This window comes from Gopherus flavomarginatus, chromosome 1 (genome assembly GCF_025201925.1).
Source record: "Gopherus flavomarginatus isolate rGopFla2 chromosome 1, rGopFla2.mat.asm, whole genome shotgun sequence".
Taxonomy (NCBI): Eukaryota; Metazoa; Chordata; order Testudines; family Testudinidae; genus Gopherus; species Gopherus flavomarginatus.
In genome coordinates this window covers 258,328,362-258,349,496 of record NC_066617.1, presented here as the reverse complement: position 1 = coordinate 258,349,496, position 21,135 = coordinate 258,328,362, and the positions used below count along the sequence as shown (strand labels likewise).

At 41.7% G+C, this 21,135-nt stretch overlaps 1 protein-coding gene across 1 annotated transcript in view; it reads left to right on the top strand.

The window, feature by feature from the left end:
- The window catches only part of TMEM255B (transmembrane protein 255B), a 124,724-nt gene that overhangs the window by 21,835 nt on the left and 81,754 nt on the right, over window positions 1-21,135 (top strand). The window contains exon 3 of the mRNA XM_050922658.1: window positions 3,360-3,422. Within this exon, the coding sequence (XP_050778615.1) occupies window positions 3,360-3,422 (63 nt within the window). The remainder of the gene's footprint in view (window positions 1-3,359; window positions 3,423-21,135) is intronic.

The following is a 21,135-nucleotide window of genomic DNA, read 5'->3' as shown; positions in this document are numbered from 1 at the left end:
AGAGTTCTTTGAAGGGGTCAACAAACATGTGGAGAAGGGGGATCCAGTGGCCATAGTGTACTTAGATTTCCAGAAAGCCTTTGACAAGGTCACTTACCAAAGGCTCTTACGTAAATTAAGTTGTCATGGGATAAGAGGGAAGATCCTTTCATGGATTGAGAACTGGTTAAAAGACAGGGAACAAAGGGTAAGAATAAATGGTAAATTCTCAGAATGGAGAGGGGTAACTAGTGGTGTTCCCCAAGGGTGAGTCCTAGAACCCTATTCAACTTATTCATAAATGATCTGGGGAAAGGGGTAAACAGTAAGGTGGCAAAGTTTGCAGATGATACGAAGCTGCTCAAGATAGTTAAGACCAAAGCGAAGAACTTCAAAAAGATCTCACAAAACTAAGTGATTGGGCAACAAAATGGCAAACTAAATTTAATGCGGATAAATGTAAATTAATGCACATTGGAAGAAATAACCGCAACTATACGTACAATATGATGGGGGCTAATTTAGCTACAACAAATCAGGAAAGAGATCTTGGAGTCATTGTGGATAGTTCTCTGAAGATGTCCACGCAGTGTGCAGTCGCAGTCAAAAAAGCAAACGATGTTAGGAATCATTCAAAAAGGGATAGAGAATAAGACGGAGAATATTTTATTGCCCTTCTATAAATCCATGGTACGCCCACATCTTGAATACTGCATACAGATGTGGTCTCCTCATCTCAAAAAAGATATACTGGCATTAGAAGAGATTCAGAGAAGGGCAACTAAAATGATTAGGGGTTTGGAAGGGTCCAATCTGAGGAGAGATTAAAGAGGCTAGGACTTTTCAGCTTGGAAAAGAGGAGACTAAGAGGGGATATGATAGAGGTATGTTAAATCATGAGTGATGTGGAGAAAGTGAATAAGGAAAAGTTATTTACTTGTTCCCATAATATAAGAACTAGGGACCACCAAATGACATTAATAGGCAGCAGGTTTAAAACAAATCAAAGGAAGTTGTTCACACAGTGCACAGTCAACCTGTGGAACTCGTTGCCTGAGGAGGTTGTGAAGGCTAGGACTATAACAGGGTTTAAAAGAGAGCTAGATAAATTCATGAGGTTAAGTCCATTAATGGCTATTAGCCAGGGGTAAGGAATGGTGTCCCTGGCCTCTGTTTGTCAGTGTATGGAGATGGATGGCAGGAGAGAGATCACTTGATCATTGCCTGTTAGGTCCACTCCCTCTGGGGCACCTGACACTGGCCACTGTCGGTAGACAGTATGCTGGACTGGATGGACCTTTTGTCTGACCCAGTATGGCCATTCTTATGTTCTTATGTGTGCATAAGTATTTGTAGGACTAGGGACTTTGTAATTTACTTCATTATTGAAAAATTCCCTTTATCTACATCTTTAGTTTATATTAATTATCAATTTTAGTGGCCCCGATCCTGCATGTAGGAAGACCTTTGTGCCCACATGGAGTTTCACTGGAGTTTATGGAGCTCTGCATTGGCTCTGGGTTCCACCTATGTCAAGCAGCTTGTAGGATCAGACCCAGAGCTTGTTCAAAAAACAAACACACACAAAAAAACCCTACCAGCCAAACAACCAACCAACGGAACCCCCAACAGCCTCCCCCTCACCTTCTGTAAATGCTGTGTGTGTTGTAGTTTATTATTTTGTTTATTACAGTGAGCAACTGAGATGGGAGCCCCATTGTACCTGGTACTGGGGAGACAGACAGCACCTGCCTCGAGGAGCTCACTATCTGACTAGACAAGGCAGATGTGGGATCTGACAAACATTCAGTGGGAACATTGTGATGGCTTACTAACTCCATGTCTGTGCCATGATTTTTTTTGGTGGCATTTATTTATTCATCCATCCATCTTGTTTTTTCCTGTGATGGGGTGTGAGTAGAGGCTGTTAAAAAGGGATTGATGAACCAAAAGGTGGGGATAAGAGACACTGAAGTGGGGGAGTAAGAAAAGAAGGCATGGAGGGAAAGTGGCATGCGGCTGAGGGAAAGTGACCATGCAGAAGTAAATAGCCAACCAACACAATGGAAAGGATGTCCAGAGTAAAATCTGGGGAAAGAGTCTGATGACTTCATTAGCCTCTAGAGGTTCCTGTTGCAGCTGCTTCTGTGTTCGTTGCTGGCTGGTCTCTGGTTGGCTCCTCCCAGGAATTTCTCTTTTTTCCCAATCCCACATGGGCCCTGGTGTAGGTCTGGTTCAAGAAGGGATCTGGTTGGAAGGGATAATCCTGGCTGAGTTTAATTTCCCCATCCTCCCTCCCCTCCTGGTTCAATTGTGCTGCTGCAGTTGCCTCCATGTTTGCTTCTGACTCATTCGTCCCAGGAGCGGGGGATGTCCTGTGCAATTCTGGCTTTGAGGGTATTTCTCCACTGCAGCTGGGAGATGTGATTCTCAGCACAAGTAGAAAGACTCATGTTAGCTCAGCTCGAGCTAGTGCCTAAAAATGACGAAGTCCAAGCCTGCCCTTGGATGGCTAGCCCAAGCTGTGACCAGTGGCACAATGGCCATACTGCTATTTTTAGGATGCTAGGTCAAGCTGGTTTAGTGCCAGCCTGTCCACCAGTACTTGGAATCGCACCTTCCTGCTGCAGTGTAGACATATCCTGTGAGGAAGGGGTAACTCCAGCTGAATTCCATTCTCCCTCTCTTCCTGCTAGTAGTGCAGCTGTACCTGCTGCAGGTGTGTCTGTTTGCTGTTGGATGAATGGTATGAGAAACACTGTACTCTTTAGCAATTTAAAAACATCTTTTTCTTAGGACCTGCAATATTTTGCAATTTTTTAAAAAAGGTAAACATTAGGATTTTGGGGACTTGCATTAAAATAAAACATCTATTTTTTGAAGAAGTTGCGGTTGTCTCTTGCAGTTTCATAATGTCATTTCAAAGAAGATGTCTTAAATATGTATACTTTTATAGTATAACCATGGGTAGAACAAATGTGAAATGCCACATTTTTATAATTTATTGTTGCTTTAAAATAGACATCACAATTACTTACAGTAATATCAGTACCTATGTTATTGAACATTGATGACTATTGTCTGTATTTTCTTGTCCCAAACTCCACATTGACACCAATGGGAAGATTTGCCTTGAATAAAGAAGGCAAAGTTGGCCACCCTGGAACTGCTAAAATATAAGAAAATTCCTATTCTGATTGTTCCCTGTTGCATCTCATGATTTCTGGCCAGTAATATATTTATACTAAATATTTTGCTCTTTCTCACAAATTGTTTTAGTTGGTTTATCTGCTCAACATCTCGCTTTAAATATTGTGACATTCTTGTATGTTGCCAAATAAGCTGACCTGCTGTGTTTCTGTTTTTGTTCTTTGCCTTAGCTTGGCTTTGGATCTTTCCTAGGGATTATTGGAATCAACCTGGTAGAGAACAGAAGGCAAATGGTAAGCAACAAAACTTTTTTTTCTTTTCCTTTTAATATTAAAAGGTTTAATTGAAGAGAGAGAACGGATTTACTATCTGTAGTTACCATGACTGACTCCTGCAGTTCTTAGTCCCAGGGTCAATTGATTTAAATCACTGCTTTTAATCATGATTTTAAATCTGCATGCAGGACACCTTGATTTTAATCGTATTTTGCATTTGTACTATAGTTATTTTCCTAAAGAAAACCAAAATCCATTAAAACATGTTGATTTGCAACTAAATATAGTCAAAGTTCCCCCAAGCCAATGGGGGGGGACATTGTTAAGGCATGTCATTTTCATAGCCAATGGTACACAAGGGAGTGATGTGGCCAGCATCAAATCCGACTGCCGTAACCCAGTGGATGTGGTACCCATTTTACAGCTGAGTGAACTGGAAGGGGCCGCCTTTTTGCTAAACAGGAGGATACGCTATATCTATATACATCAGTTTAAGCAATTATATTGCTTGACTTAAATTTATTCAGATCTTTAATTTTTACTTATTTTACATTGTTAGAAAATGGTGAATGATGCATTTCTTATTTACTAGATTAATTTTTTACTTGTGGTTTGTGTCAACCTCTGTTTGGATGGAAATTCAAATTCAATTAAAATGCACAAATGGCATTTTAATTTTTTTAATTAAATAAACCTATCTTAAATCTTGGGTCGAGTGCTGTAGCTATCTTTAGAAATTTCCATTTGGTATCTTCTTCTTTTTGTCAATCTGCTGTGAAGGTGTTCTTAAAACAAACTTGTGGGGGTCATCATTTGAGACTGCTATAACGTGAAATACATGGCAGAATGCAGATAAAACAGAGCAGGAGACCTGCAATTTCCCCTCAAGGAGTTCAGTCACAAATTTAATTAACAATTATTTTTTTAATGAGCATCATCCGCATGGAAGCATGGAATGGTGGCTGACGCATGAAGGGACCTACGAATGTTTAGCATATCTGGCACGTAAATACCTTGCAATGCTGGCCACAAAAGTGCCATGTGAATGCCTGTTCTCACTTTCTGGTGACATTGTAAATCAGAAGCGGGCAACATTATCTCCCATAAATGTAAATAGATTTGTTTCGCTTAGCGATTGGCTGAACAAGAAGTAGGACTGAGTGTACTTGTAGACTGTAAAGATTTACATTGTTTTGTTTTTGAGTGCAGTTATGTAATAAAAATTGGCATTTGTAAATTGCACTTTTACGATAGAGGTCGCACTGCAGTACTTGTATGAGATGAGTTGAAAAATACTGTTACTTTTGTTTCATTTTTACAGTGCAAATATTTGTAATCAACAACAATAATAATATAAAGTGAGCAATGTGCACTCTGTATTCTCTGTTGTAATTGAAATCAATATATTTGAAGTGTTTTGAGTTACTCACGGAGTTAACTGTGATTAATCGCAGTTTAATAGCCCTAATTTTTATCTTCCCTCCTTAGTCGTTTCTCAGGAAAATCTCTCATTGACTTTAATGGAAGTTTTGCTTGAGTAAAAACTACAGCATTTGTCCCCTAAATTTAGTTATTCGGTTCTTTCTGTCAAGATTTTGGGAACTATAGAATGCATTGTAGCCTTGTATCTACTGAGCATGGAAGCCAGGTTAGCAATGCCTTCTGCAAAACTGTGTAGTCTCAAAAAAACAGAGCCACCACCTATAGCTCTTATTACCAAGTGATAGCAGAGTTTCTCTGTCTAGTTTAGACATGGCCCGACCATTACATTTATGTAGGGGTTTGCTGAATTAGGTCTTACAAACCTAATTCAGGAAATGTCTACATAAATGAGTTGCTTTTACTTGTGTGAGCACTTATTTAGGTAATTGAGACTATTTAGGTGAATAAAGTTTTGCAGGATTGGGTCTCTAGATAGTGTAATACAGTTTCCCATCTCAGTGCAAAAAATGGTTGTGTGGTGGATGAATATCACCTGTGTCCTATATACAGTTTACACTAGAAAAATCATAGTTAAGCTTCATGAAATACTACAACTTCAGTGGACCTACACTGAATTACAACAGCTGAGGAACTGACCAGTTACTTTTGTTCTTTGCTATGCATTTTAGAGCAGGTTATTTTTTGAGGCTTCCTGTTTTCTTTGTCAGTAAAAACTGAATTGCTTTTGCTATTTATAAAGAAACAGGAAAATAATTTCGGGACATTTTTCCATTGCACGGTAGTTTTCATAATACATTTTCAAGCATTCCCCTATCTTTGAACTTTTGTTTCGCATTTTTAACAACTGTTGCCCCTGATTTCTATATCCTAGTTCAAAGCTGCTAACACGGCTAATTCTGACCCCTCATCTAAAGGCAAAAGAATGCTTGCCAGATGAGAATAGGATTTTGTTTTCCACTGTAATCAGGATAGTTTACCAGGGCTGCCCGGGGGGCGTGGGGGGGGCAAGAGGGGCAATTTGCCCCAGGCCCCGGGCTCCGCAGGGCCCCCACGAGAGTTTTTTGGGGCCCGTGGAGCGGGGTCCTTCACTCGCTCCGGGGGGCCCGGAAAACTCTTGCTGGGCCAGGCCCCGGAGCTTCTTCTGCTCCCAGTCTTCGCCGGCGGGGGGGTCCTTCCGCTCGAGGGCGGAAGGACCCCCCCGCCAGTGAATTACTGCCAAAGCGGGACCTGCCGCCGAAGTGCAACCCAGTCTTTGGCGGTAATTCGGCGGCGGGGGGCCCTTCCATTCTGGGACCCACTGCCGAAGTGCCCGGAAGACCCGCTGTGGGGGTCCCCCGCCGCCAAACAGGGCCAGCTCTAGACATTTTGCCGCGCAGGGGGCGCCCTGCTGCTTGCCGGTCCCGTGGCTCTGGTGGACCTCCCGCAGGCACGCCTGCGGATGCTCCACCGGAGCCGCGGGACCAGCGGACCCTCTGCAGGCATGCCTGCGGGAGGTCCACTGGAGCCGCCTGCCGCTGACGGCCCCAGGCCCCCGGAATCCTCTGGGCAGCCCTGTAGTTTACTAGTTGTCATCACTCTTGACAGTAGTGTTACCTCTCAATTTTTCTTTAATTCACCTCTCCGTTTTCCATCTCTCTTTTTTTTAATGCCCAACAGGCAGTCAAAAAGCTGTAAAAAGTGTGTTGAATGAGACAGTGCTTGAAATTCAGACTGCATGGTATGTTTGTAAAATTCATGCAATAAGGACTGTGGGAAATGCATATCATAATTGCTTAGTATCAGTGTCTGTTTGCATATCCCAACATGAAATAGTGAAAAAGTAGACTTTTGGTGTGAAATATGCTATGGTGGAATAGAAGGAAAAAAGTCTGACAGATGAAGAACTGGGTAAGAAAATAATTAGAAGTCCAATTAAACTTGTCATCCATCAGTAGATCCCATAATCTGCAAAAACATTAAACATTATTAAAGGTAAGGATGAGTCAGTAGCTTGTTTTTAAATATTACAGAAATAGCGTCTAAAACAAGAGGGATTATATCATAGGTTGTAAGATCCAGGGCTCTAATTATTCTCTTGAGTTTAACTTAGTGTGTTCTGTTGAAAGGCTTGGGGGTAGCTGAAATGGGTTTTCAGCCATCATTAACAAGTGAGTACAAAAGCCCAGATACGTATAGAAATTTTACAGATGTATCATATTACTATAATGTAAAAATGGTTTATGAATACAATTCAGTAGGGAAGGCAAATGATTTATCAGTGGCTCTAAGTTTACTTGTACTTAATTTGAAATAGACCTTCAGTGTAATTTGAGACTAACCCAATGTAGAACTGAAAATGATATAGCCCTGTCTAATGACTTAATTCATTTTTGTTGTTTCAAAAATCTTAACATGAAAAATCAGTGTAGATTCAGCCACAGCAGAGAATTTTTTTATTAACTTTTCTCGGTAAACCTGTTTTTTTTCCCCCCCAAGTATCAGAGGGGTATCTGTGTTAGTCTGGATCTGTAAAAGCAGCAAAGAGTCCTGTGGCACCTTATAGACTAACAGTCGTATTGGAGCATGAGCTTTCGTGGGTGACATGCATCCGACGAAGTAGGTATTCACTCACGAAAGCTCATGCTCCAATACGTCTGTTAGTCTGTAAGGTGCCACAGGACACTCTGCTGCTGTTTTTTTTTCCTGCAAGTTGCATTTATTTTCAGTCTACAGATGTTAATTGCTGTTAATGATAGCTTTCTTATGATTGATATTTATAATATCACTCCAGGGGGAGTTTGCGCTGAAAATTAAAAATTCTGTGCACAATATTTTAAAATTCTGCAAAATCTGCATATTTTATTTGTCAAAATAACACTATCTAATCATGCCACTTTTAATTATTTTGATAATTTATTTCAAAATACCTGTCAGTCAGTATGTCTGTAACAATACAGACACACACAAAATTCACCCAGGAATAGAGCGTTAAAGAAACCCCTATGACAACACAGTTCCTGTTTCTCTGTCCCCTACCTTCCAGAGGGCCAGCTGTGGGCGCCCCCCCTCCCCGCCGTAACCCAGACACCCATGCTCCCTACCCCTGAGAGCCCAGGGATCCAGAGGGAGGAACAGCCTGATGCTCGAACCTGGGCTTGCATGGAGTTTCCTGCGCGCTGTCTCCTTCCTTCAGGGCATGCTGGGAACTGCAGCTTCTGGGAACCCTCCAGCTCCCTCCCCCTTTCCCGGCAGTGTCTTCTATGTGCAAGCTCGGCTCTGCCAGGTCCAGCAGCCCCTAGTGGCAGCCAGCAGCTCTGCAGTCCATTTATGGGGAGTGTTGGAGAAAGGAAATTCTGTGCACACAACATTAATTTCTGCACAAATTCTGCGTTGCGCAGTGGCACAGAATTCCCCCAGGAGTAATAATGTATGTGGATGTATGCTATGGTTAGGTAGAGTTAGTTCAGAAGAAATCCAGTGCTGATTGAACATGAAAGAAGGTGAAAGTTCTGTCTGCTAGAATGACAGAGTTTGATTGTGCTTAAAGTATAACATTGATGATTACCATAGTGAGAGTAAAGTGATCAGATGCTCCACTGTTTCATACAATTACCAGACATAGGGAAAAATTTTAAACCTGATTCTGTGACATATTGAGTACCCTCAATTCCCATTGACTTCAATAGACTGACTTTGGTATAACCCAAATTCAGAGGGAATTTGGAGTGTTTAGTAGCTTGCAGGATCAGGCTTGTTATCTCACTGGCTGTTTAACATTATTTCTCTACTGCTGTTAATCTGCTCCCCTCTCTGTGTTGTGCTGAATTTCCACCAACAAAACAAAACAAAAAATTTGCTATCAGCCGATCAGGGGATGATCTCCCACTGGAAGAGGTAATTTGGAATGCTTGGAACAGGACAACAAGAAAATGACTGAAGGAAAAAATGGTGTTTCCATCCCCCTGAAAAAAAAGAGAGAGAGAAGTGTGCAGCTGGTGACACTGATAACAGAACAGCATACAATTAAAAAAGAAGAGAAGTAGAACTGTTATAGTCAGAGTGGCTGTTTATTCCAGTTTGGTGCCTGGAAAATACAATCACTCTAAAATCTAGATTTGATTGTAGAACATGAAGCAACCTTGCTTGCTGTCTTCTCACCTTGGAGTACAGAGTATTTGCAATTAGAAAGCGAGATGGTGAAATTAAATACAGGGATCTGAGAGGTTGAGAATAGGCAAGGGTAGCCATGACAGCAGAGTATGAGATTAGAATGTAGAGTCAAACTGACACACGGGTGAAAGTGGATGCATTTTTCAGCAGCACTACCATTTAATTTCAGGAAGGGAAATTAGTAGCTCCATGAAAAGTCTCTCATAGGCTTTGCCTAAAGTAGGGTTTAAAGGTGTGTTAGAATGCATTAGTGAACACCTTCTAACACTTTCTAAAGTATAGCGTAGACAAGGCAGCATACACTTTAACATGTGATAAACTGGTTGGGTTAAAGCATGGGCTGTCCTTTAGCTAATCCTAGTGTTAACTAACATGTACTAACCACACACCTTTTAAAAGCTAGCCTGGAGACAGCTGTATTGTTTAGGTGGCTGAAAATAATATGTCTTCAGTGGTGGTGCCTACCAATGATGGTGATAAAGGAGGGGAGAGTAGTAACTAGCAGATTTACAGGTACCTTTAATGTCACAATCCCAGCAGCCAACAATGGCTAGCAGTAGGGTAGCAGTGAGGGAAGACGTTCAGGTACCACTGAAGTCACAAGCCTGCTATTCAGCAGTGAGAATACAACAGAGCAGAAGCAGAGGGACTAGGACTAGACAAGAAATGTGAGAGAGGAAAGGATAGAGCAGCACTGATATTCCCAGGCTAGGACGAGCTACCAGATTGTTATTGATAATGTTGTAGTTTGTGATTACACTGCTCTACAGCCAAAATGCTTCTGAAATAAATGTAGTCCAACTTCACTAATTCTGGGTCACTGAGAACGAAAATGATGCTTTAAATTGTTGATTGGCTCTAGTTTTCAAGATATGCTATTGGGTCAGTATATATGACCCTTGACTTGGGAATGGCAGAGGATAAGTGAGTTGTAAAGGGAAGGGATCTCAATTTAAACCAGAAATGACTAAAATACATCTTTGACTGGATCTATGAATAAATCTATGACTGGGTTTGGACAGTACTTGCTTTTTAGGCAAAACAGTGAATGATGCAATCTGAAGCTGGTATTGCTTCATACATGATATGAATTGCATCATGTTATTCCTAGAAGTCATGGATGATGCAATCATAACGAAGCTTACATCACTCTGCTGAACAAATTGCCCTATATCAGCTCTAGAAATCATACAGTGTCGTGTTCTCTTATTTGTCAGTGTTTGATTTTGCAAAGGGACACATTTCTGTTTAGCCAAAGTGAGCAGAGATGCCTCGTACTTGTGTGAACAGTGCAGATAACTTCTGCTATGTTTGTGGTGAAGTGACTTTTGCATCACAAAAGCGCAGTCTAACCACTATGGTTAAGAAAGCCTATCACATTTATTTTGGCTGCAAAATTGGAGATCAGGACAAGAGGTGGGCCCCACACGTATGCTGCAACACTTGTGCAACAAATCTTCGCCAGTGGTTGAACAGGAAAAGGGAAATCGATGCCTTTTGCAGTGCCAATGATTTGGAGAGAGCCAAGAGATCGTACCAGCAATTGTTACTTCTGCATGGTGCCTCCAGTTGGGACAGGCGTGTCAAAGAAGAAAAAGTGGACTGTGCATTATCCAAACATTCCATCAGCTATACGCCCAGTACCCCACGGAGAAGGACTTCCGGTTCCTGATGCACCAGAATCATTCTCACTTGAGTCAGACGAGGAAGAGGAAGAGGATGAAACTTCTGGTCCTGAACCATCAATATCACAGGACCCACATTTTCTCCCATCCTCCTCCTCTGAACCACACCTCATAACACAAGGTGAACTGAATGACCTTGTCAGGGATTTGGAACTACCCAAGAGTAAGGTAGAGCTGTTGGGCTGCAGACTACAGCAGCGGAATCTCCTGGCAGGCTATCAGGGCAAATGGAGCCCATCAATGCTTGCAGACTCTTGCTGGACAGTGACAAGAGATGCTCCATTTAATGAATACAAGAGACAAGCCAAGAAGTGCCGAGTAGACACTGAATAGGACTAAACTATGTACATAATAGTTTTTTGCCTTTTGTTTCATAATAAATTTTATTTATATAACCCTTTTGCTGATTTTTAAAGTGTTACATAAACAGGACAGGTGAAATATTATCATGTAAAGCAACCATAAGCACATGAAAAGACCTAAGTTTACAATTTATGATTAAAACTCTACTATCTACACAATATACATAGACATAAAATGTAAAAACTTAAATATCTTAGAAACAGTAGCCAATCAGTTGTTTTAATTGTCATATTTGAATTCAGCACATCAAAATACATAATAAATAGCACATTTTATCTCTGAAGCAGACGACTTCTCAAAAATTATAGACCAGTGTTATAGTATAGAGAGCTGCCTACAGCAGTTCTGAGGTTGGTGTTTATCTGTAGTTATATCATGTTGTAAGTTTCTTTAAAGAGAGACCCTGTCAATGTTCAGAAATTGGATTCTCACAGACATAGAGTTTTTAAATTTTAGGTTTTCCCAGTAAATCTTGGGGATCTGCAAAAGTAATCTGGAAGATTTTTCCATTCTTCAGATTTATCAAAAGATAAGTTAGATAGGGCACCAACAGTTGGCTGGTTTGTAGATCTCTGTGATGGGGGTTAAATTTCAAATAAAACGTTGAAAAAGCAACTATTACAGAGTTTGTAGAAATGAAGCAATGATAACATTTATTTGTCTCTGTGTTTGGTTGTTTAGAGTCACATGCTAATACTATTGGTCCTGTGCAGTGCTTATGAGGTACTTCTGTGGTGCATTTTATGGTAATACTTCAATAACAACTCCAGTTTTGCTGTTAGGTGCTGCACATTTCTTTCTGAAGCTGTTGCTTTTCCAATGCAGTTACATGTGGAAAGAGTATTCAGAGCCAAATCTCTTTCAATTTCTTACACTGATTACATTTTATTAATAAAAGCAGCAAAGAGTCCTGTGGCACCTTATAGACTGACAGACGTTTTGGAGCATGAGCTTTCGTGGGTGAATACCCACTTCGTCAGATGCATGTAGTGGAAATTTCCAGGGGCAGGTATATATATGCAGGCAAGCTAGAGATAATGAGGTATTTCAATCAGGGAGGATGAGGCCCTGTTCTAGCAGTTGAGGTGTGAAAACCAAGGGAGGAGAAACTGGTTTTGTAATTGGCAAGCCATTCACAGTCTTTGTTTAATCCTGAGCTGATGGTGTCAAATTTGCAGATGAACTGAAGCTCAGCAGTTTCTCTTTGAAATCTGGTCCTGAAGTTTTTTTGCTGCAGGATGGCCACCTTAAGGTCTGCTATAGTGTGGCCAGGGAGGTTGAAGTGTTCTCCTACAGGTTTTTGTATATTGCCATTCCTGATATCTGATTTGTGTCCGTTTATCCTTTTCCGTAGCGACTGTCCAGTTTGGCCGATGTACATAGCAGAGGGGCATTGCTGGCATATGATGGCGTATATTACATTGGTGGACGTGCAGGTGAATGAACCGGTGATGGTGTGGCTGATCTGGTTAGGTCCTGTGATGGTGTCTCTGGTGTAGATATGTGGACAGAGTTGGCATCGAGGTTTGTTGCATGGATTGGTTCCTGAGCTAGAGTTACTATGGCGCAGTGTGCAGTTACTGGTGAGAATATGTTTCAGGTTGGTAGGTTGCCTGCGGGCGAGGACTGGCCTGCCACCCAAGGTCTGTGAAAGTGTGGGATCATTGTCCAGGATGGGTTGTAGGTCCCTGATGATGCACTGGAGAGGTTTTAGCTGGGGACTGTATGTGATGGCCAGTGGAGTCCTGCTGGTTTCTTTCTTGGGTTTGTCTTGCAGTAGGAGGCTTCTGGGTACACGTCTGGCTCTGTTGATCTGTTTCCTTATTTCCTCATGCGGGTATTGTAGTTTTGAGAATGCTTGGTGGAGATTTTGTAGGTGTCGGTCTCTGTCTGAGGGGTTAGAGCAGATGCGGTTGTACCTCAGTGCTTGGCTGTAGACAATGGATCGTGTGATGTGCCCGGGATGGAAGCTGGAGGCATGAAGGTAGGCATTTTTTTATTAATAGTTTACAACCATCGGAAGCTGTGTGTTTGATATGTATTGTAAAGAAGGCAGTTATTAAACTTCCCACAAAAGTCATTGAGACTAATGCCTATCTGGATCAGTGCAGTGAATTGCACTGTTCAGATGCAAACAGAACATTCTAGAGGAAAAGGATCTGAGTGGGAGTTTTGGATAAAGGTTTAAGTTGCTGGCAGACACCTTATATATAGGGTTGCCAACTTTCTAGTTGCACAAAACCAAACACCTGAGGCCCCACCCCCCACTCACTACATTCCTCCTCCCTTGATGGCTTGCTCTCCCCCACCCTCACTCGCTTTCACTGGACTGAGGCAGGGGGTTGGAGTGCGGGGGGGGGAGGGCTCTAACTGGGGGTGCCAGCTCCAGGGTGGGGCCAGACATGAGGGAGCTAGGGCAGGGAGTTGGAGTGTGGGAGGGGGTGAGGGCTCTGGCTGGGGGTGCGGGCTCTGGGGTGGGGCTGGGGATGAGGGGTTTGGGGTGCAGAAGGGGACTCCAGGCTGGGGGGTGGGGCTGAGGGATTTGGAGTGCGGGAGGGGGCTGTGGGTTGAGGTGGGGGTTGGGGTGTAGGAGGGAGTGAGGCTCTGAGTGGGACTGGGGATAAGGGGTTCAGGGTGTGGAAGAAGGCTCCAGGCTGGGCCAAGGGGTTGGGGCGCAGGGGAGGTGTGGTCTCTGAGGTGGGGCTAGGGAAGAGGGGTTTGGGGTGCAGGAGGGGGCTCTGGGTTTTGGGGGGCTCAGGACTGGGGCAGGCAGTTGGCGCTCAGGGTTGGGGCATGGGCTGACCTTGGATGGCTCCCGGTCAGTGATGCAGTGAGGGGGCTAAGGCAAGCTGCCTGCCTGTCCTGGCACCATGCTGTGCGTGCCCCAGAAGCAGCCAGCAGGTCCAGGCCCTAGGCAGGGAGGCCAAGAGGCTCCATGTGCTGGTCTTGCCCACAGGCACTGCCCCCCCCAGCTCCCATTGGCCCCCCTGCTTAGGAGCCAGACCTGGACAGCCTGCTCTAGCGCTGCAGCACTGCCAGCTGAACTTTTAATGGCCCCGTTGGTGGTGCTGACAGGAGCCTCTAGGGTCCCTTCTTGACCTGCTCATCCGGTCGAAAACCGGACACCTGATCACCCTAATAATATATTAGACTAATGAAAGCATCTTATTTGCATGAAGAGAAATGGTTTAACTTTCTTTGTATTCCTGAGGATAGGTCTCTGCCACTCTTACATGAATAAATGAAGAGACTTGTTTCATATTGCAAGGGGAAAAAACAGATCATGTGACGATAATCATTGTCATTACCATGGTATTATTTCCACTCTTGAACTCACACTTATTATGAGGTGAACAGCACTTCTGTGTGTGTTTGGTTTTTTTGCCACTGCCAATCCATACTTCATATTAGGACCCAGGAAAGAAAGAAAAACAATTAATGCTAATGTAAAAAATATCAATACGAATGGAACAAAATAATGTGACTAGTAACCATTCCTGTATTGTTTAACTCCCTTTTTAAAAATGAAAACCCAAGCAATCCATTATCCATAGTTTGTTGGCACCATATATGTGAGGTGGAGATTATAATATAAATTAATTGCATAAGCTGAAAACAAACAAGGAGGTTTATGAAGACAACCCGTTTAAGGATGCTGATAGTGTCAGAGCTCAAATATGACTTTTTTAAATTTGAGAGATATACCCTAAAAATGATGCGATAAAGCCGTGAAGGGCATAATACCTAAACAACTTATTCCCTGGGAGCACCTTCCTTGTTGACTTCTTGGTCCCTATTAATTTCCCCCAGTGTAGGGTTATAAGCACTTTTTTCCCCAGAGCAGGGCCGTAACCATGGCAGAGTGAGCGGGGCAGCTGCCAAGGGAGCAAAGCTGCAAGGGTGGAAAAATGAGATGGCAGGGCTCAGTCCAGTGGTGATGCCAGGCTGCCTGGGATTGCCGCTTACCTGCTATCCTATTTTCAGTTTAGGGAAATATGTTCATCCTCTGACACAACCAAACGAAAACATTAGGAGGTGCATATATGCTCGGTAAACTGCCTAGTGGTGGTGCTGTCCCAGAGTGGCTTTAAATTCTACAGAACCAAGTAGCTATTGCCCTAATGTGGCCTTTCTGCAGCTGTTTGCATCTTTCCATCTTCCAGTTGTTAAGTGTCTGTTAGGTTTCCCCTTTCATACTGCTGAGGAGATGGCACATCCTTGCTGATATCTTTGCACAGTTTTGAATTTAGATTCTTGCTACTGGGTCAGCTGATGTTTGGACTGTCACATGTTTGCAGCACTGGAAGATGTGGGGTGGAATCCTTTGCCCTGGTTGCCTCTCTTGGCAGGATGAGGATGAGTCAGCTTTCTGACTTCACTTCTGTACTTGTTTGAAGCGTTGTCTGAGGGTGGTTCGTTGATATAGGGGCCTAGAGATTTGTGTAGCAGGAAACAGGAGTGTTCTGGATTAAAAGAAGGTATTGGGGTAAGTAGAGGAAAAAAATGAAATCTTTTGGTGAAGGCTCAATTAAGTCCTGGTACCTTTCCTACCTTCCTTTGCTACCATGCACCAGGATAATCATCTCCTTCCAAGTATGCACTGTGACAAGAAAAAAGCCAATCTGACAGTTATCAGTGGTGGAAAGGTGTTCAGGTGGAAAGAGGGACAATAGCCAATAAGAAAAGAACCTTCCACAATAAAGGCAAGTGAAATTTTATATTTTATTGCTGCCATCAGTGTGAAATACTTGTACAGACCAGTAATAAAATCAAGGTAAATGAAAGTCTGTGTTATTGACTTTCTTTCAATCAGCTAAAATGTTGAGACTTTTTTTGTTTTTACATAGTACTCCTATATTTCAAGACTTCAGCATTTACTAGAATATTTCCGGGTTGATACACACTTTTTTTGATATTTCATCTTTAAGGTGCAGATATTTCAAGTAATTTTACCAGTGTATAACATCTGAGAATATTAATCATACTTAATGGATATTTCAGAATTTCATGATCCCCATTCTGTTTTGCTTGATAAACGATATTATTAAAAGTGCATCTTGTCTGAATGTTGGGTTTGGATTGGTAATGTCTCTTATTTTGGATTCATAGTAGCTATATTCCTCTTACCTTCATAGAGAACAAAATTATGTTTAATATTTTATGATGTGTGATCTAATGGCAAGAGCATAGATCAGGATCTAGGAGAACTGCTTTCTGTTCACAGCTCTGTCATTGAGGACACTCTATGACCTTGGGCAAGTCAACTGACCACTTTGTGGCTGTTCTCCATTGGTCAGAGGGGTGCTGTGAGGCTTGCTTAATTAATGTTTGTAAAGTGTTTTGAAATCCTGGAAGTTCATGGACTCAAAGGCATAAGTAAATGCTTACACTCTCCTTCTGTCATTCATATTGTGAATCTGCTCTTCTCTGTTCTCTACATATTTTCCTGTGGATCGAAGTTTAGATTGTAATTCAGACACGTGAACCTAATTTATATGTAAACATTTTACCGACATACCTATGTCAGTTAGGGGAGTGATTTTTTAAAATTTATTTATTATTTATTTTATTTTATTCTGACATAGCTATGCCAATAAAGGCTCTAGCACAGATAAAGTCATACCAGCTCAAAAGTACTTTTTGTTGATATGGCTTATTTTGCTTGCGAAATTGGAATAAGCTATACTTTCTGAAGCATTTTTTTGCGAGTATAACTGTGTCTACACTAGAAGGGTTGAGCCAGTTATAGATTACTAGGGAAAAGCTTTTAAGTGTAGATAAGGCCCTAGTGATCCTTACATTTCACCATCATGGCCATTCTCTTGCTTCCTCTGTCTGCCATTTTATGTACAGTACATAGGTGTGTAAGAGCAGATTATTCCTCTCAAAGCTGTTCTTTCAGTCTCTCTGTTTGTAGATCCAGAGACTGTATTTGCCATGGGAATTTTCAGCACTCCTGGAAATTTAAATACAGCTCCACCAGGGTAGCAATGGTACAAGTGTAACCTTTCTGCCAGTTGAAGTGGGTAGCAAGAATGGCTAGGTTCAATATCCAGGGGTGCCTTTTCAACAACATAACACAGAACTGGCTTGACCCCCCCCACCCCAAGTAACCTGGGAAAATTACACGCTACCTTCTGGGTTGCCTCTAAGAGGCAATACTTCCCCTTTCGCAAGCACAGAGTCTGAGGTGGAAAGAGTTTTCTTTAATAAAAGTAACCTAGCATTAATCAGGGAAAACAGCACAAGCAGGATTCATAAACATAAAAGCAAGGAGCAAAACACCGACCCCAGAGTACACTGGGCCATATCTTTTGCCTCAAGTTCTTGAATCCAACACCAAAGTTCTTGTAGTGTGCTTCCTCCCCCATCCCATTAATAACACCCCACTCACAGTTGTTGTCCCTGGTCAGTAAAGACCTAGAGTTCAGAGGTGCATCTGCATGAATTCTCCACCCACCATGGCAGTGGGGGAAGGGGTAAAAGCCACCTTGTTCACTCCGCCATCCAGCCACCTACTCACCACTCCCACCGTCATCTTCTGCTGCCACCTGCCTCTCAGCTGTGACCTCTGTAGGTCAGCCCCTTAGTGATTGTCAGCTTTTAGTGATTTTTAGCTCTCATCAGACTGGGCAGAAACACTTCACTACCATAAGTGATTTCAGCACTTGAAATAACAAAAGGCTCATAATGAAGCCTATTTAGCTCTGAACAGTGGGGAGGAACAGGTTAAACCAGACTGGGGACCATTAGGGAGCATCCACACCTTCCTGGCTGGGACACCTGTCCTCACTTCTCTCTGCTTTCATGGGGTCTGGCATTTGAGCCCCTGGCTTAACAAGGTTCTTTCAGCTGAGGGTGACCTCCTCATTTGGGACAGGTTAAGCACAGTTCTGCTTCCCTTTACTCATGTAATAAAGACAGCAACATTGATAACAACATTTCACTACTTCTACATTCAATATTAAAGTGATTTGTAACCCAGCACCAGCCAAAGTTGATCACTTGGAGCTACACAGCTCCTGTCTGCTAGATACCTACATAGAGTAGGGGTGTTCATGTAAATGCAGTGTGCTCCTGAAGTCTCTCCCCATCCCCAAGTAGCTGTCAGGGATGAGTTCATTCAGAACCTGTTTACATAAGCGCTAGGGCAGTCCAGGCATAGATATTTTCACTGCTGCTTTTTACTGGCCAGCACCTGTTCTACAGTCATGTTTTCACCATTACTACCAACAGGTACCAGGTCAACATGGGAAGTGCTGAAAATTTAGTGCAGACCAGGCCAGTAAGACTGCAGTGCACTGTTTTGCATTTTGAGGGTTTCTTTTGCAACCAGAAGGGCTTTAATTTTCTTTTGTAAATAAATATTTAAATTATGTTAAAATTGGGGGCTAAAAGAGACGGACATCATTACTTACCTCCTTCATACCAGTTCAGTTTAACCCTTGAGGATTAGCACTAGTCTTTGGTGCTAAAGTCTAAGACAATTGCAATGCAGTGTAAATCCTTATATCCTTAATAAAGTAGGTGAGCTACAGAGTATGGTCCCTGAAAAGTGAAGTCCTGTGCTTTTAAAAATAACAGCACAGCACTAATTGTATATTAGTTTTTTTTTCACAATCTTTCTTATGCTGTTTATGGAATGACAGTAGTGGGTACTTTACTGTCACAGGATTGAAAACAAAAGTAAACTTTATGACCTGTGAAATGTGTATGTGGAACAGTAAAGAAATTGATTACTGTGCGTACGAAATGCAAGTTAGAGGATAAACACAGCACTAGAAATTAATCTGTGGGGGGAGGAGGGGCGGTGGTGGCGTGCACTTAGCATTTACACTAACAGATGTGTGTATTTTGAGACATCAGTGGAGTCAGTCTGAGAGACAGTTTTGCAGGTTAACAGATCCATTATAGGATTTTCTGCTGTTAAAACAATATTGGATGTAATCCTCTTGATCTGTTTAAAATTTCACCTTTCTTTACCAGGAAATGCTAAACCTTTATGACATCCAGCATGCCACTTATTTCATTTGTATTATTCTCTTTTATTGCTCTGAACAGAAACTCTAGTTAAAGCAATAAAAATGCACTTTTCACATTTTAATCAATAAAGGAGCATCTGTGAATGGAAGTTCCTGGCTGGTCTCTGTAATGCCATAGCTGTTGATCTGCAGACACAGATACATTTTTAATTTTTATTGTCTTTCCTTTACTGCTGTAGTTACTTTTTGCTGCTTGTTTATATTTCTGGTACCCTCCCATCCTGTAATCATTCTTAAACAAGTGGTTTTTGTTGATGCTCACCAAGGGGGTTTTAGCAGTTCTAAGTGCCCAGTAGGCTGCTGCTTGCTAATACTGGCTCCTGAATCCTAAATGTTTCTCCAGTCTAGAAAGTCACTCGGTTTTCTTTCCTTTTGCAGCATGATACTTTTATTTTCCTCTCCACTTACTTTAAACCAGGCATCTTATTTATTTATTAATCACAAAAGTCAAACAGTATTAAGGAGAAAAAGATTATTTAACTTTCTTTAATATGAGTACTGAGGCAGGACTTCTTTTAATTCTAGATAATGGTGTTGACATTTATTTCTGTTTAATTTATTTTTATTCTTAAAGTTTATTTACTATATAACAAAAATATTTTAATACAAAAATGAAGCATAAAATACAATTGTGAACAGTATACCATAAACTGAGTATGATATCCCACACAATGTTGAGACACTCTGGAGAGGCACTGACAGCAGCAAACAGGGCTATTGTAGGTATTGCAATCTGAGACCCACGACTGGGTTTATTAATGAATTACAGTATATTGAAGGGACAAATATCAACAAAAGGAAAGAAGAATTGTGTAGTTGCCAAGCCAGCAACTATTGAAATCTTCTCTGAAAGGTTTTGCAAAAGAATAGGATGGGATAGTAACTACTGCAACAGTTTTGCTTTAGCAGTATGTTTCTCTATTCAGAGATTTGCAAACCATCTTTTGGTCTATCTTTGGTGTGGCCCATCCCTGTGACATCTAGGGTATAGAACACAACACTTTTTCCAATGAGCATTTTAAACAATTCTCACTTCCAGCAGATGAAGCCACATGAGTTTGTGTATTCCTTTGTTTGGCCTAGAATGAAGGCAATCCTAGCCCAATAGTCAGAAAGGAAATTCTCCCTGTAGATACGTCTTAGTCTTTTTGTGAGCAAATTGTTGAGCATTTCCAACAGATATACGTAAACTCCCCTCTTCCTCTGTGCTCCCTTGAGCAGAATTCTGCAGAGAAGGCAGAAGTGTTCAATAAATATTGCTGTTTTGTATTTGGGAAAAACAGATGATGATGAATAATGTAAGGAATACACAAAAAAGGAGTGCTATGATCATACATAGATAAGTTTTCACAGTGGTTGAACTTTTTGGACACCCTCCTCACACACACACACACTGTATTCTCCACAGATTCTAATTTCTAGACATTCCTTACCCTTGCTGTCTGGTGGTGATGTGATATCAAGGCAGACATTTTAGTTTGAGCCTTCTTTCATACAGACCAATGAGGCTGTCTCTACTCTGCATTACATGTGTGAGATAGAATCCTTTAAAGCATACGCTTATAAAACGTTTATTGCCTAAATGTAATATGGTGTAAAGGACTACAAATATGAAGTGGTGGGGAAAAAAGTTGCAGTTTGTTGTTTTACTCTGTGTTTGGCCAGTCTTTAAACACTTTGTAATATAAAGGAGCAGAAAAGCTTAATGTTAACAGTGGAATTGGTCCGGTGCTAGGCGGAAATGGTAGAATTATCAACAATGTAGAAAAGGCAGAAGTGTTCAATAAATATTGCTGTTCTGCCTTTGGGGGAAAAAAACCAAATGATACAATCATATTCAATGATGATGATAAAACTCTTTCCATTCCACTAGTATCTCTGGAGGATGTTAAACAGCAGCGACTGAAGTTAGACATTTTAAAATAATCAGATCCAGAAAAATTGCATCCAAGAGTTTTAAAAGAGCTGTTGATTAATGCTGATTTTCAGCAAGTCTTGGAGTACTGGGGAAGTTCCAGAAGACTGGAAGAAAGCTAACATTGTGCCAAG